At 43.9% G+C, this 16,602-nt stretch overlaps 1 protein-coding gene across 2 annotated transcripts in view; it reads left to right on the top strand.

The window, feature by feature from the left end:
* The window catches only part of LOC120999480 (ring-infected erythrocyte surface antigen-like), a 65,642-nt gene that overhangs the window by 1,622 nt on the left and 47,418 nt on the right, over window positions 1-16,602 (top strand). The window contains exons 1-3 of one of the 2 annotated variants that reach the window (XM_040430393.1): window positions 14,343-14,464; window positions 14,955-14,993; window positions 15,208-15,258. In XM_040430393.1, the coding sequence (XP_040286327.1) occupies window positions 14,349-14,464; window positions 14,955-14,993; window positions 15,208-15,258 (206 nt within the window). In that variant the 5' untranslated portion in view covers window positions 14,343-14,348. Of the gene's footprint in view, window positions 1-14,342; window positions 14,465-14,954; window positions 14,994-15,207; window positions 15,259-16,602 lie in introns of those variants that run through there. The other variant, XM_040430392.1, reaches the window with a different exon arrangement.

The following is a 16,602-nucleotide window of genomic DNA, read 5'->3' as shown; positions in this document are numbered from 1 at the left end:
TAACATGCAGTCCTGCAGCATTTTTTTGTATATGGACCCTTGTATTATTGGAGAGACATGTTCTATGTAGATTTCCATTTGGTCAAAGTATAAATAAATCAAAATGAAGCTGTATTTTCTTGTGCCAATGTACTAAGGAATATACATTTTGCTATAGAAGTTGTTATATTTTTGTATATAAGTTTCCCACTGTTTCTAACTGGAGCTTTATATTCTGTTATAGGCCTATAACAGCTCAGGCTAAACTGGTATTGACAACTCAAGATCCCATCAAGTAAGTTTATCGAATAATCAGGATTTATATGACTGGTGCCCATAGACTCATCACAACCTTTACCGTTTTGAGTGACGCTTCATTCAGTGTCCCTAGGACATCACACAGGACAATATCTATGGATAGAAGTCATAATGTGAAAAGTCACTACTCATTCCATGCATCTAATTCAATATTACTGGAACTTTTCCTTAGACCTTCCAGACAATGGTGGATGCCAAAATACCTGCAGAAGAGGAGCAGTGGCAAAAACACGTGAGTAATTTAAAGGCATAGGAAAACAAAAAGTAATCTACTCTAAGTGTATGACATGTAGGCCTTGGCTCCATGATGATGTTTGGTCGCAGTAAATTCTTGAGTTTCTTGAGTTTTATGATGTAAATTAGGCAAATGGGTGAATGAATTTTGCAAAGATTCCAAAAATTGCAATTTTTCTCTAATAGCAGAACCAGCGTCCATGCAGAACGCCAACAACCATCCAGGTAGGTAGAATATGTATTCATTTTTACTTCAATCTTCATTCCTCCCTGGGTCTCATAGTGGCATGTAAGGGGAAAAATACAAGTGACACACTTACCTCTTTATAAAGTTACACTCTTATGTGTGCACTATATGACACTATTGAATGTATTAATGTGAGTCCAGCCATTATGTCCATGGTGGCACCGTTCCTGTGTAGCTGATGACACCAGAAACAGACTTACTGGATGCCATTCTGCAAAATAAGGTGTTAGTCAGGAGGGAACCTACGGTGACTTCCTGGTGGATGTTATGCCGCTTGAGGTGTTGCACTGTAGCATCTATTGGTAAGATTTAGTATCACCCACATAAACTATATGTGTTTGGTGCTTCTGTATAAGCAGTAGATACATGTCAGACAGTGAGACCTGCTGTGACATGGACTGCAGGCTAGGGATTAGTCAGTCCCTGAGGAGCACATATATGGAAGAGGCCAAAGGAGTGACTGGAGACTGAGGAGGCGTGGAGACCATGCAACCACCATGTGAGAATGGTGTGAGAGAGGATGAAATGGGTCTTGGGACTGGAAGTTCTCCCCATCCCTTGGTCTCCACCTAATCCTACATTCTCCCGTTTAAACCCTTTCCACTAATCACCACTGCCACCATCAGACTGGTCTCTTCTCATGTGAGTCTCACACTTGTTTTTTTTATTTATTTAGATTCTTTAGAACAATTTTTGGCTGCTTTGGGAAGACATCAGAAAAAAACGTGAGTATATGAGACCCTCTCCAGACAGGGACACCCTACACTTTCAATAGTGCCATGGCCGCCCTTGGGCTTTGTGTAGATGTGTAGGTGCTGGGTGCAGGTTGTATATTTCCAGCAATCTCCTTATCTGCTTCCTTTGTTTTCCAGACTTTAACATCAAGTTCAAAACAACCAAAAAATTATAACATGAAAATGAGATGTAAGTATTAATGAGCCCCTAATCCCCCCGCTAGGAGCATCCCCCAATCCCAGACTTGTATCCATTAGATCCACCCTTGTGATAAACGTCATCACGTGAAAAGTGCAGATTATGTGTAAGCAAAAATGTAATTCATCTGCTTCCATTTTCTTCTAGAGATCATAACATCAAGATTTAAAGAAGATCAATGATTGGACATGTCACAAACTATCAATAAAAAGTTAGTATATGAAACCCACCCGGACACAGGAGAAAAAGAGGGGAAACGGGTAAGAGAGGCCATAGGATAGAAAGAGGGAATATAAAGCAAAGCAGGGCTGTCACAGGGTCATTCCAGTTTGCTTAAAAAGTGTTGACTGGTGGGTCTAGTAAGGGGGACATGGGGGACCACCGGGTATAGAATGACATGTTATTATCAACATAATTTTTCACAGGACCAACACCAACGACATGCAAGATCTTTATTGATGGAGCATTATAATCAAAGCTGACAAGAGAGACTCCGGATCTGGGACAGTATAGATCAGGAGGATCCTAAGCGTCGATGTGCAACATGGACTGAACCAAAGGAGGCAACAAAGAACTAAAGGAGCAAGAATCCCGACTCCTGAGCCAACCTTTCTCTAACACCCCATTAACTTTACCATCTATTTGTATACATATTAAAAATATACTTAGTGGGTTTGATTAATCTGGTTTTTATTTTAATCATGTGGACATCCGAGTGTGTGTGCGTCACTTACCTGGATAAGAGATGTCACTGGATGCACTATGGGAAAAAGACAAGTCGGTGGAGGCAGTGTGATGCCCTGGGCAATCTTTTGCTGGAAACCTTGGATCCTGACATTCATGTTGATGTTATTTCACACCACCTACCTAAATTTTGCACAGAGCAAAAAAAAAAAACACACTCCTTTATTTCAGCAAAATTCTGTTGTAATGAGTCGGGAGGGCTCGGCCACGCAGGAACAAAAGTTCTCCATCTACATTGGGGGGTGCACAGACTTGAAATCATTAGGATAGCCACACAGTTCATAAGCTTACAGTAACATTTCACTCAATATAAGGACATAATACTCTTGGTGGATGCCGTCTATTAAAGGGCTCATCGCTTGCCAGTTGCTTTCTTAGAGGTAAAGTCCTTGCAACTTTTTACAATTCATATTTACACAATTACTTGTCCAAAGGGGACCTCTATGATCGAGGGGTGATGGCCAGACCTCAAGTGCCTTAGCTTTGGGTCTTTCTGCTTTTGTAGTTAGTCACACATTCCCAGAGCATCTATCTCCCTGCTATTCCAGTTTTGCCAAGGGCTTACACATGGACCAAGGTATATGGCTTCTTTTCAAGCCTGGCAGCATTAACACCTTTCCCAGCCTTCTCTCCTGTTGTACATGTATCTCTAACCTGGACTTTGGTGGAGAAGAAGACTCCCTCTTCCCCACAATAATTATCAGCTTTTTACTTATTCACTGCAGCTGTCTATTCTGCAGGTTATTGCATCTTCTGCAGCCGTCTCATATGCAGGTCATCTTCAGAGACACATGTGAAGGGATGCAGACTCTCTCTCCTCCCTCTCTCCAGCTCTTTGGGTCACAGGCTGCTGACTTCTTTCGCAGCAGGCCCTGATTAGTGCTCACCCCCAGCTGCAGTGTCAGACTAGGATGCTTAGGGCCCATGAGAGCATTTCATTCATGTGGCCCATCCTACAGCTAGATGCAGATGTTTCATGGTCAGTTTTAGGTCTGCACAATAAAACTTGTCATTATATCTTCACACATAAGCCATATCCTTAGGCCTCAGTCAGGGGAGTACACAGATCTCATAGGGCCCCTTAGTAAAACTTAGTATTGACCCCCGACCCCCTAAAGTTTCCCAGTACATGTGAGACAATCATTTCCAGGCAATGCAAAGGGAAAAACCATACATTTCAGAAAATGTATACCGTATTTTCTGGCGTATAAGACGACTTTTTAACACATGAAAATCTTCTCAGAATCTTTTCTTATACGCCGGGTGTCGTCTTATATGCCGGTATACGGCGTGCTGAAACTTACTTCCTAGCTGGACTGGAGAAGCTGTCCTTCTCCAGCTTCAGGGACAGGCGTCCTCTAGCTGAGCCACTGTGCGCTGCATCCCGGCCAGCCGCTCCTGATGCAGCCCCATCTCCCTGCTCTCAGTGGTTTTCTCATGCCGGCAGTATCACATTGCGTACTACCGCTTGGATCATCTTGGAGCCAGGGAGGGCTGGGCAGGCAAGCAGGCTTTGAATGCAGTGAGCACAGAAAATACCGGTACATCGCTTGCCGTGATTGGCTGGTTGTGGTATACTGGGTTGGATTGGCGATTCTGAGGGAAGGCAGGGGGAAGCAGGAACATTTGCACTTCAGCCAATTCTAATGTTGGAACGGCGGATCCCTAATGAAGTTTGGTGTACATCTTATCTGTGGTGAAAATACAGAGTATTTCTGGGGAGCAGATACATTTGGTGGTGAACACAGTACAGCACCAGTATCTGTACCGGTTCATACAGTACAGCACCAGTATCTGTACCGGTTCATACAGTACAGCACCAGTACATACAGTACAGTATACAAATGGCTAACAGTCAAGTATCGGAAATATGGATGAAATTAGAATGAATTTTGATATGGTTGGAAATAAAACTGTCCATCCAAAAGGGGAAAAACTATTTTAATTAAAACAACAGGACACGAGAAGTCCAGTTTTATAGCCCAAACCCTATATTTTTAACTGGAAAAGTTGACGGTCGTCTTATACGCCTGAATTAAGCAGAAGCAATTTTAATAAAAAAGATTGTTAGAAAAAAGTCGCTCTCCACCCCACCCACTTTATTCAAATTCTTTGTTGGAAACAGTGGAATAGGTGCCTTATAAAAATGGAGCTCATTCTGACAACTATACAACTGCCATAAATACATTGATAAATCTGCTCCCCTTCTATTACAAAGCTAGCTGCCTGTAGCCATCACTAGGGGGAGCTCAGTGGATAGAAATTTACACAGTTTTCTTTAATTTTAATTTCTAAACCGCTGGAAACAAAAGTGAGTACACACCTAAGGAAAAATGGCCAAATTGTGCCCAAAGTGTCAATATTTTGTGTGGCCACCATTATTTTCTAGCACTGCCTTAACTCTCTTGGGCATGGAGTTCACTAGAGCTTCACAGGTTACCTCTGGAATCCTCTTCCTCCTCCATGACGACATCACAGAGCTGGTGGATGCTAGAGACCTTGCGCTCCTCCACCTTCCGTTTGAGGATGGCCCACAGATGCTCAATAGGGTTTAGGTCTGGAGACATCCTTGGCCAGTCCAGCAAGTTTACCCTCAGTTTCTTAAGCAAGGCAGTGGTCATCTTGGAGCCTTGTTTGGGGTCATTATCGTGTTGGAATACTGCCCTGCGGCCCAGTTTCTGAAGGGAGGAGATAATGTTCTGCTTCAGTATGTCACAGCACATGTTGGCATTCATGGTTCCCTCAATGAACTGTAGCTCCCCACAACCAGCAGCACTCATGCAGCCCCAAACCATGACACTTCCACCACCATGCTTGACTGTAGGCAGGACACACTTGTCTTTGTGCCCCTCACCTGGTTGCCGCCACACACGCTTGACACCATCTGAACCAAATAAGTTTATCTTGGTCTCATCAGACCACAGGACATGGTTCCAGTAATTCATGTCCTTAGTCTGCTTGTCTTGTGCATCATCTTTAGAAGAGGCTTCCTTCTGGCCCATGCAGATCAATTTGATGCAGTGTGCTGCGTATGGTCTGAGCACTGACAGGCTGACCCCCCCACCCCTGTAACCTCTGCAGCAATGCTGGTAGCACTCATACAACCTCTGGATATGATGATAAAGTCGTGCACTAAACTTCTTTGATCCACCATGGTGAGGCCTGTTCTGAGTGGAACCTGTCTTGTTAGGGCTCATTCACATGGCCTTTATGTGGTCTTTCCCGTATTGTGGCCCGCAAACAGAAGTCCGCAATATGCGAACACTGGCCACGTGCATTCACTTGAATGGGTACGCAATCCGGAAGGTCGGTACGGAACGGAGGCACGGAAGCACTACAGAGTGCTTCTGTGGGGTTTCTCTCTGTGTCTCCGCATCAAAAAAAAATAGAACTTGTTTTATTTTTTTGCGGTGCTGACGGATCACAGACCCCTGATGAAGGACAACACATTGTCTAAAACGCGTTGGTAGTTTGGCACTTGTAATGATCCGTAGCTCGTATATGTCACGGATGATATAGCAGATAGCTGGAAGTTATGGATAAACATCCGACTGGCTTGATCCCAAAGGAGCATAAAGGTGACCCCTGTAAAACACTTAGAGCTCATCCTGACTGCTAAGCACATACAAAAGGTCTCAGAGGTAGACGATTGCATGCCCTCGTACCTAGACTGTGTGACACCTGAAAATCCTATAATAGTGAGGGGACACGACCACCGGCTCCCTGCACTTAATACGGAGGGAGTCAGGGTCACCTAGATTTAAGCCAGCAAAGAAACACAGTACAAGAAAGGACTTATCTGAACAAGCAGTAACAGAAGTCTCCAGCAGTGATCACTTCAATCCAGGAAGTAGTATAAACCGCAAAGTGAGGCAGTATGGGAGGGAATATAAAGGGAGGCAATTAGTGTGAATAGGTGACAGCTGGGAGAAGGAAAGGAGATGACAAAGTGAAACCAAAACAAAGAACATCATGCAAGAGGTACAGAAGAACGTCTGCCAGACCTTCTCAGAGAGCTGGCGGTGACAGTACCCCTCCCTCTACGAGTGGACTCCGGACACTCAGAGCCCACCTTCTCAGGATGGGACCTATGGAAAGCCCTGATAAGACGAGTGGCCTTAATGTCCGCCACTGGGACCCACATCCTCTCCTCAGGACCATAACCCTCCCAATGAACGAGGTACTGGAGAGAACCGCGGATAATGCGAGAATCCACAATCCTAGAGACCTGAAATTCAAGATTACCATCAACAACAATCGGAGGAGGAGGCAAAGAGGAGGGTACAGTGGGTTGGACATAAGGTTTTAATAGGGACCTGTGAATAACATTATGTATCTTCCAAGTCTGAGAAAGATGAAGACGGAAGGCAATGGGATTGATGACGGACAAGATCTTGTAAGGCCCAATAAACTTAGGACCCAACTTCCAGGAGGGAACCTTCAGTTTGATATTCTTTGTAGACAACCACACCAGATCACCCACATTCAGGTCCAGACCAGGCACACGTCTCTTATCCGCCACACGCTTATATCTCTCACTCATCCTCTTCAGATTACCCTGAATATTTTGCCAAATAAATGACAAAGACGAGGAAAATCTCTCCTCATCAGGTAAACCAGAAGACCCCTCTCCAGAGAATGTCCCAAACTGCGGATGAAACCCATATGCACCAAAAAATGGTGACTCATCAGAGGACTCCTGGCGACGGTTATTTAAAGCAAACTCAGCAAGGGACCAAAAAGAACACCAATCCTCCTGATTCTCTGCCACAAAACAGCGCAGATATGTCTCCAGATTCTGATTGACGCGTTCGGTCTGACCATTCGACTGCGGGTAAAAAGCAGAAGAGAGCGACAACCAAACCCCCGAAGCGAGAACAGAAGGCCTTCCAGAATCTGGAAACAAATTGCGTGCCCCTATCAGAAACGATGTCTGAAGGAATGCCATGCAATTTGACAATGTGATCAACAAATGCTTGCGCCAGCGTCTTAGCATTGGGTAACCCAGGAAAGGGAATGAAATGCGACATTGCTAAAACGGTCCACTACTACCAGAATCACAGTCTTCCCCGAGGAACGAGGCAAGTCCGCAATGAAGTCCATGGATAGATGCTTCCAAGGACGGGAAGGAATGGGTAACGGGAGGAGAGAACCTGATGGCCGTAAATGAGGGACCTTGGCACGAGCGCAGGTCTCGCAGGTTGCCACAAAACCCTCAACCGTCTTACGAAGAGCCGGCCACCAGAATCTCCGAGCAATGAGATCCACTGTGGCTCTACTCCCCGGGTACCCAGCAAGGACAGTATCGTGGTGCTCCTTAAAAACCTTGTGTCGTAACGCGAGAGGCACAAACAACCTCCCAGGAGGACAAAGATCAGGAGCCTCTGCCTGGGCTGCCTGAACCTCTGCCTCCAAATCAGGATAAAGAGCAGAGACGACAGTACCCCTCCCTCTACGAGTGGACTCCGGACACTCAGAGCCCGTAGCCAGTCGGGGCGGTTTATAATGTCATGGATGATATAGCAGATAGCTGGAAGTTATGGATAAACATCCGACTGGCTTGATCCCAAACTAAGGAGCATAAAGGTGACCCCTGTAAAACCCTAAGAGCTCACCCTGACTGCTAAGCAGGTCTCAGAGGTAGACGATTGCATGCCCTCGTACCTAGACTGTGTGACACCTGAAAATCCTATAATAGTGAGGGGACACGACCACCGGCTCCCTGCACTTAATACGGAGGGAGTCAGGGTCACCTAGAATCAAGCCAGCAAAGAAACACAATACAAGAAAGGACTTATCTGAACAAGCAGTAACAGAAGTCTCCAGCAGTGATCACTTCAATCCAGGAAGTAGTATAAACCGCAAAGTGAGGCAGTATGGGAGGGAATATAAAGGGAGGCAATTAGTGTGAATAGGTGACAGCTGGGAGAAGGAAAGGAGATGACAAAGTGAAACCAAAACAAAGAACATCATGCAAGAGGTACAGAAGAACGTCTGCCAGACCTTCTCAGAGAGCTGGCAGTGACAGTATAGTGATATCACTATCACTAGGCCGCTCCACGTGAGCACAAGCTTTCAATTCATTAGTAGGGAGCAACGCCACCGGCTGGGGCGTGCTCCAGTAGAAAGATACCAGACCCGCTACACCCTAAAGTCAAGCCTGCAATAGAGGAAAAGTGCAACGGACGGCTTAGCCAGCGTCTGGGGTATACCTTACCCTTTAAGAGGATTTTACGATATATGTCCCTCTGATAGAGCAAGTTGTTGTGACGCAAGTTGCATTTCAGCAACAGGGAACGGAGTCCCCTTTAAGTATAGTGGTGTTGATACCCTGATGTAGGATCGCCAGAGTGGTGTAGAGTGAACTACAGTCTCCCTGAAGGTGTTGTATGCACGTGTCATGGTGCTCCTACCTGGATATTCTTGGATCCCAGACGTGGTCGTTCGAAGCAGTGAAAAGGGGGTGATTAACTTAGATGATTAAGGAATAATGGAGTCCAGACTTGTATTAAATGTTTAACACAGCTTTACTTGAACAAACTTGTATCAAGAAACAATCTTCCAAACTTTATCTTTGTTATCAGCAGATTTAGTCTACATGCACACGAACGTTGTTTGTTTCCATGTCCGTTCCGTTTTTTTTGCGGATAGGATGCGGACCTATTGATTTCAAATGGTCTGCAAAAAATGTGCTGTCCACATCAGTATGTCCGTTCAGTAGCCCCGCAAAAAAAATAGAACATGTCCTATTCTTGTCCGTTTTAGGCATTTTTACAATGGATCCGCAAAAAGAAACGGATGGCATACGGATGTCATCCGTTTTTTTTTTGCGGATCCGCAATTTGCGGATCGCAAAAACACATACGGTTGTGTGCATGTACCCTTAGGCTTAACTTCTGGCAGGCAAACACAATCAGCTCTGCTACATCCGTACTCACTCAGCCCTGCTATGCTGGCTGGAATAAATAGGAACTTTTCCTCTCTGCTTTCTGCTGTGGGCTGCAACTTAGCTCTCTGTAGTCTGACTCTGTCTTTATCTTGATCTGTCTCTTTCTCTTTAGTTCTGTCTCTCTTTATCTTTATCCAGGGAATCTTTCTTCCTGGCTTAAGAGGCTCTCAGCTTAGGCCTCTGGGCCCAGCAGTGCAGGCAGTCCTCTGCTGGCGGGAACACAGCCTTCCCCTTACAGGGGGTAAGCTAAACCTTCACACATCCTTTCCCCTAGGAGGAAAAGGCTAGACTCGACCTCTCCCTTAGGAGCGTAGGTTAGACTGACCTTCACTAGCTAAACTCCTCCCTCTCTAGAGAGGGCTGGCATGGTACTAGAAGGTTCCACTCCAGGGAAACTAGCTCTGCCACGATTGCCGCCATCTGCTGGTGAACCAGGCACATTACACTGTAACAGTTGCAAAATAGGAAATACATTAGATTATCAAAATTAGGGTTATTCACTTTAGAAAAAAGACGACTGAGGGGAGATCTAATTAATATGTATAAATATATCAGGGGTCAGTACAGAGATCTATCCCATCATCTATTTATCCCCAGGACTGTGACTGTGACGAGGGGACATCCTCTGCGTCTGGAGGAAAGAAGGTTTGTACACAAACATAGAAGAGGATTCTTTACGGTAAGAGCAGTGAGACTATGGAACTCTCTGCCTGAGGAGGTGGTGATGGTGAGTACAATAAAGGAATTCAAGAGGGGCCTGGATGTATTTCTGGAGTGTAATAATATTACAGGCTATAGCTACTAGACAGGGGTCATTGATCCAGGGAGTTATTCTGATTGCCTGATTGGAGTCGGTAAGAGATATTTTATTCCCCTAAAGTGAGGAAAATTGGCTTCTACCTCACAGGTTTTTTTTTGCCTTCCTCTGGATCAACTTGCAGGATAACAGGCCGAACTGGATGGACAAATGTCTTTTTTCGGCCTTATGTACTATGTTACTATGTTACATGCACACATTATGCAGGACATAGAAATAAATATGCAAGATGACATTAGATCAACCATAGGAGATAGTGGGGGTGCAAAAAGAGTGGTAATGCCCCTCTGGGGTATTACAAAAGCAGAGACCACAGAGGAAGGTTCAATAGCAAGGTGATCTTGGTTTGTATATTGGCACGCACCTATGGTCCTTCTCAAGCAAGGGAACCAGGGAGGCTAGTGGGGAAGGTTGTGCGCGGTATCCCGAATAGAGAAGTTTTACAGTGAGGCATTTTTAGCAGCAGGTATTGCGGTACTTTTGCGGTACTGCAGCACAAAATATACGGAGCATCAGCGCCAGTAAACTATTGAAATTACAATAGGTACAAATCTGCTGACAGATGCCCTTTAAATCAGTTTTTGTCAATACCTCAGTGTGCCATGCAGTGTGTGTCAGAAAGCCAGTGCATGAGACATTAAAGGGGTTCTCTACTTTCATAATACATTTCTTTTATCTGCCCAGAGTACCCCAAACACTGCATATTTTTGCCCCATAAACTTTCCTTCCCTTGTTCTCGCTGCATCCCGGCAGGATATTTACACGGTTTTCTTCCTGTTGGATTTTCTAACCAATCCCAGCATGCTTTGCTTCTGTAACGATTCATTGGGCTCCCCACCTGGCTAACATTGAAAGGGATGTGGCTAAATGCATTTTCTTTTATTAGGTATCTTCTCGGTGAGAATGGTTTCTGCCTGACGAATATCCAAGGACACAAGCCTGTAGGGGAGGACGGATTGGGGAGTCAGAAATGGAAGGAGAAATGCAAAAATGGCTGCACTGCACTGTCAGGATAGGTCATCAATATCCCATCGGTGAGGGTCCGACATCCCGCACCCCACCGATCAGCTGTTCCCTTAAATGCAGACTTAAGATAAGATCCCAAATTAATGTGGCTCCCTATAATAGCCACTCCACCAACCCTTAAATCAGATCTGAGATCAGACCTCAAATTTATCTTACTCCCTAAATCAGATCAGACCCCATAATTCATGTGGCTCCCTGAACCCCTTCCCTCAAATCCTTGCAGACCTCAGATCAGGTGCTAAAATTCATGTGCTCCTTCCTCTCAGAACAGACCCCAATATTCATGTGCCCTCCCACTCATATCAGACCCCAAAATGTGCCAACCCTCCCACAGATCCCTGCAGACCTCAGATCAGAACCCCCTCAGATCCCTGAAGACCTCAGATCAGACCCTTTTCACTCACATCTCTGCAGACCTCAGATCAGACCCCCCACTTAGATCCCTGCAGACCTCAGATTAGTGCCCCAGTAGATGCCCTCAGTGTCCCCCATAATTTGCAAGTATAAAATACCCTTTCTTAGTGCCCCCCGTAGATGACCCCATAGTACTCCTCTCCCCCCTTCCCCATAGTACCAATCATAATGTGTCCCAGTATAAAATGCTACTGTACAGAGCTCCCATAAAATACCCCTTCTTTGTGGCCTCAGTAGATGCCCCTATAGTGCCCCCAATAATGTGGCAGTAACAAGTGCCCCCAATAATGTGCCATTAACAAGAGCCCCCAATAATGTGCCAGTAACAAGAGCCCCCCATCATGTGCCAGTAATAAAAGCACCCCCATCATCTGCCAGTAATAACAGCCCCCCTATCATGTGCCAGTAATAACAGCCCCCCCATCATGTGCCAGTAATAACAGCCCCCCATCATGTGCAAGTAATAACAGCCCCCCCATCATGTGCCAGTAATAGAAGCCTTCCAATCATGTGCCTGTAATAACAGCCCCCCATCATGTGCCAGTTAAAGTATTGTACATACATATAAAAAAAAAACACTTATATTTACCTCCATCTCAGCGATGCGATGAAGGCCTCTTCCGGCCTATGTCCCGCGCTGTACGGCTCAGGCGGCGAGATGACGTCATTGCGCCGCCTGCGCCGGCCTCTGATAGGCTGCCGGCCTAGTGCCTGCAGCCTATCAGAGGAAGGGGAAGGGACACCTCTCCCTCCCCTGCCTCAGCACAGCCATCTGTATCGCTGTCCTGAGGACGGCGATACAGATGACTATGGAGATGAGTGCTTCCACAGTGGAAGCGCTCATTTCCCTGTGCCCTGCGGCCGCCGCCCCCACTTCTGAGCAGTGCCGCGCCGCCAGCTCGGGGGGGGGGGGCAATTGCCCCTTTGCCCCCCCCCCCCTGGATCCACCAGTGGCCCAATAGATGTCTTCAAACGGGCGATCTCCTGCATATAAGTACAGTAAGACTTACCGCTCCGTGCACAGCATACACACCCCATTTGTCGGTACTTGCCTTCAGATGGAAGTCCTAGTGTCCAGATAGCAGTGTTCCTGTTGAAGTGCGGACTTTTAGTTGATACTGCGAGCATGGGCTCTCCTGATACTAGATCGGCTATGCTCTGTGGTTCCACATCTTGTTGCTTCTATACATGGCCAATATTTTTGTTTGCTGGCTCCTATGGCAAACGATGATTAATGTCTTGTTGGAAGCAGATCTTCAATCCCCTACAGGGTTTGGCAGATAAATAATATCGTCCTTTTTCAAGGACAAATGCACACAGGGGACGCACAGCGCACTCACTTATACTCACTTGTGCAGTGGATATATCCTGCTTCCATAAATGAGATGCATTAGAAAAACCAAGGCATGTGTTTGCAGTGTAGACAGTACATATTATTATAGAGCAGCCAGTAGATGTATGGATGGAATGGAGACAGTCCCTGATCAAGTTCAGTAATTTCTACCACACTTTCTTCTAAATAAAAATGTATATGGAAAATAATGTATTCATCCTGTAGTTTATCTGGTGAATATCAGAGGGATAAAGCGCCAGGTCCATATCGTGTACAGTAGGTAGTATTATATCCAGTATACTGTTCTGATCTGTATACCTGAATATCCATCCCTCCCTCATACATACAATACATGTACTATACATGTACTATTATTGTATAGAAATAATGACATTGTGATGCCTTGTACAAGGTTTTAGTAATCTTGAATTTGATTTGCTGCCCAGACTTGTCTGTTGCTTGTGATGTCACAGAATCCACGGAGTTCAGGCACATTATGACCTCATGCACGTTATATAAGGAGCTGCAGAGCTGACATTCCGTTGAGGGTTTGTAGTTGATTTTGGAGGTAGGTACACTGTGTTTTGGGCCCAGTTGTGTCCAATTTTTTTATTTATTTTTTCCCCCATGTAACGTGCAGATGTCTGAGGTTCCCTGCCCTTACCTTCCTCAGATCTTTAATTAATCCATCCTATAAAATATGGAAATAGTTATGTATTCTATGTATAATGTTTGATGTTTTTCTCTTTTCTAGAATTAGTTTTGGCGAGTTTATATTTTAGTGCGAGGTAAATATATCTTTATTATAAATGTTCTGTCTGTTGAACCTGTGACGCCCTAAAATACTCATTTATTCACCCCGTAAAAGTCAGTGGAAATTGTGTAAGGCTGCGAGATTGTGTTGTAATTTGGAAACCAATGAGTGGTCTTTGTGTGTGTGACCCCCATCTTAGGAAAAAGGGGCCGGTTGGGTATTGGTATCATTATGTGGGTAATGTAGGTTTTGGGTACGTATACAAGTCTTTATAGGCTATAGATTAAGTATTAGTATTGATGAGTAGGTATTAGGTTTTGGGTCGTGTAAACTAGACAGATCCATTAGTCCAGTGTAAATGATGCAGTATGTATGATACGTTACAGATTGTTGTTCAGTGATATATCTGTACAGCAGATAACATATGTTCTTGATTCTCACTAGCCTTCTTTATTTTGTAACAGAATAGAGAAGGAGGTGGAGGAGGGGAAGGAGAAGGAGGTGGTGGAGAAGAACATCGTGGAGCAGGTGATGGAGGATAAGAACATTGTGGAGGAGAACAACATGGAGGAAGTGGTGAATGAGGTGGAGAAGAACATCATGGAGGAGGAGGAGGAGGTGGAGAAGAATATCATGGAGGAGGTGCGGAAAAACATCATGGAAGAGTCGGAAGAAAAGGAGGTGAAGATGAAGGATGAGGAGGAAGATCTGATGATGTAAGACATTGTGTAGAATATTGACTGCTTGCTCCAACAAGTGCCTCATTTATCAAAAGCTGCCTGACAAAAACAATTGTTGTTGTCCATAGCAACCTAATAGAATTCTGCACTTGGAATGGTTGCTATTGGCAACTAGAACAGTTGATCTCTGAGACAGTTGTCATAAATGAGATCCTATAATTACCATACAGTCTCCCAAGAGACAAAGCACCTCAACATCTAAGAATCATATATATGTATTTTATAATCTGATAATAAACTCCCTTTTATACTGGAATTTACTGATTTCAAAAATATTGTGTGAAATCCTCTAAAGGATAAACAATAAAAATTCAGAAATATATATATATCTGATAATGTAATTAATGATATATGACACAGGGGCCCAATCCTCTATGTCATCATACATGTCATACAGACAGGGCCCCATACTGTATAGTACAAGCAGTGATCTGATTGGACATTTCTTTGTGTTTTCCTCCCACAGATGGAAGAGGAGGGTGGCGGAGGCTAAGCATGTATTAAGGTATATGTCTTATTCAGCAGTCGCCTTATTCCTCTAGTGTCAGGATATGAGTCGTTCTTGTAGATTGACATAGGAGTAGACTCCGGTGTGGGTGGCATCATGTCTAAATAACAGACACCATTGGGGATAATCTATAATAATATAATGGGAAGTAGAAAATAATAAGATATAATTTGTCAATGACAATGAACAGGAGCTGTATTTTATATTATAGACCTGGAAGATTCGGAGAAGTGTCAGAATGGCCGAGACTGTACACAATCTTGTAAGTATAGAGGATAATCATGGCTGATGTGACAGAGCTGGAGCTCCTAGGCTCAACCATAATTTTGCTTTTTGTAATGGTCTTATCTGGTAGAACATAGAATTTGTCTCCTGTCATCTCTATTGTGTTGTGTCTTTGTAACTCTCCCACCTCATTCTTTATATTATCCTATCTCCATATTGATTATCATTATGAAAAGATTTACTTATAAGATGTTTTATGTCCGATAGTGAGAAGAATGAGACCATGGAAGAGCAGGAAAAGAAGGACAATATCATCGAGAAGAAGAAAGAGTAAGTAATCCAGATATAATAAGATCATTATATAAAAACATTATATTATTATATGTGAGCATTGGTGATTACATTGGTGATAAGAACATAACTACCACGGACGGATGCCAATTGTGCAGCATTTATTAGTATATGGATGCTTGTATTATCGGAGAGACATGTTCTATGTAGATTTCCAGTTGGTCAATCTGTGAATGAATCTAACTGAAGCCGTATTTCCTACTATAATTTAAAGTCGCATCAACAACAATAAGCAAAAATTTTTATGTGTTGTGCCCATCTACTAAGAAAAATTAATTCTGTTGTTATAAGCTGTTATATTTTTGTATATAATTTTCCCACTGGTTCTAACTAGAGCATTATATTCTATTATAGACCTATAACACCTAAAACTAAACTGGAATTGACTCAAGATCCCATCAAGTAAGTTTACCGAATAATCAGGATTTATATGTGCCCACAGACTCATCACAACCTTTACTACTTTGAATGACGCTTTATTCAGTGTCCCAAGGACATCACACAGGTCTAATTCTATATTTCTGGATCTTTTTATTAGACATACCAGACAATGGTGGACGCCAAAATGCCTGCAGAAGAGGAGGAGCAGTGGCAAAAACATGTGAGTAATTTAAAGGCATAGTAAACAAAATTTTAAAAAAATTGGTCATGGTAAAATTCTTAAAATGTTTGGTCACGGTAAATTCTTAAGTTTCTTGAGTTTTATGACCTAAATTAGGCAAAATGGTTCACGACTTTTACAAAGATTCCTAAAATTGCCATGGAGCACTCACTTAACAATAATTGGATTTGTGATGATTATTGGCCTTGTTTTTATGACTTATCATCTGACAACACCAGAAACAGAGTTGTTGGATGCCATTCTGCAAAATGAGGTGTCAGTCAGGAGGGGCCATTTCATGGTGTCCTGTGGTGACTTTCTGGTAGATGTTGTGATGCTTGAAGCATTGCACTATAGCAACTATAGGTAAGATTCTGGAGCACCCATGCAATCATGTGCTTGACGTCTCTGTATGAGCAGTTAAGACAG

The sequence above is a fragment of the Bufo bufo genome, chromosome 4, assembly GCF_905171765.1.
Source record: "Bufo bufo chromosome 4, aBufBuf1.1, whole genome shotgun sequence".
NCBI classification, from domain to species: Eukaryota; Metazoa; Chordata; class Amphibia; order Anura; family Bufonidae; genus Bufo; species Bufo bufo.
The sequence above is the reverse complement of the archived record's forward strand: the minus strand, read 5'-3'. Positions and strand labels throughout refer to the sequence as shown.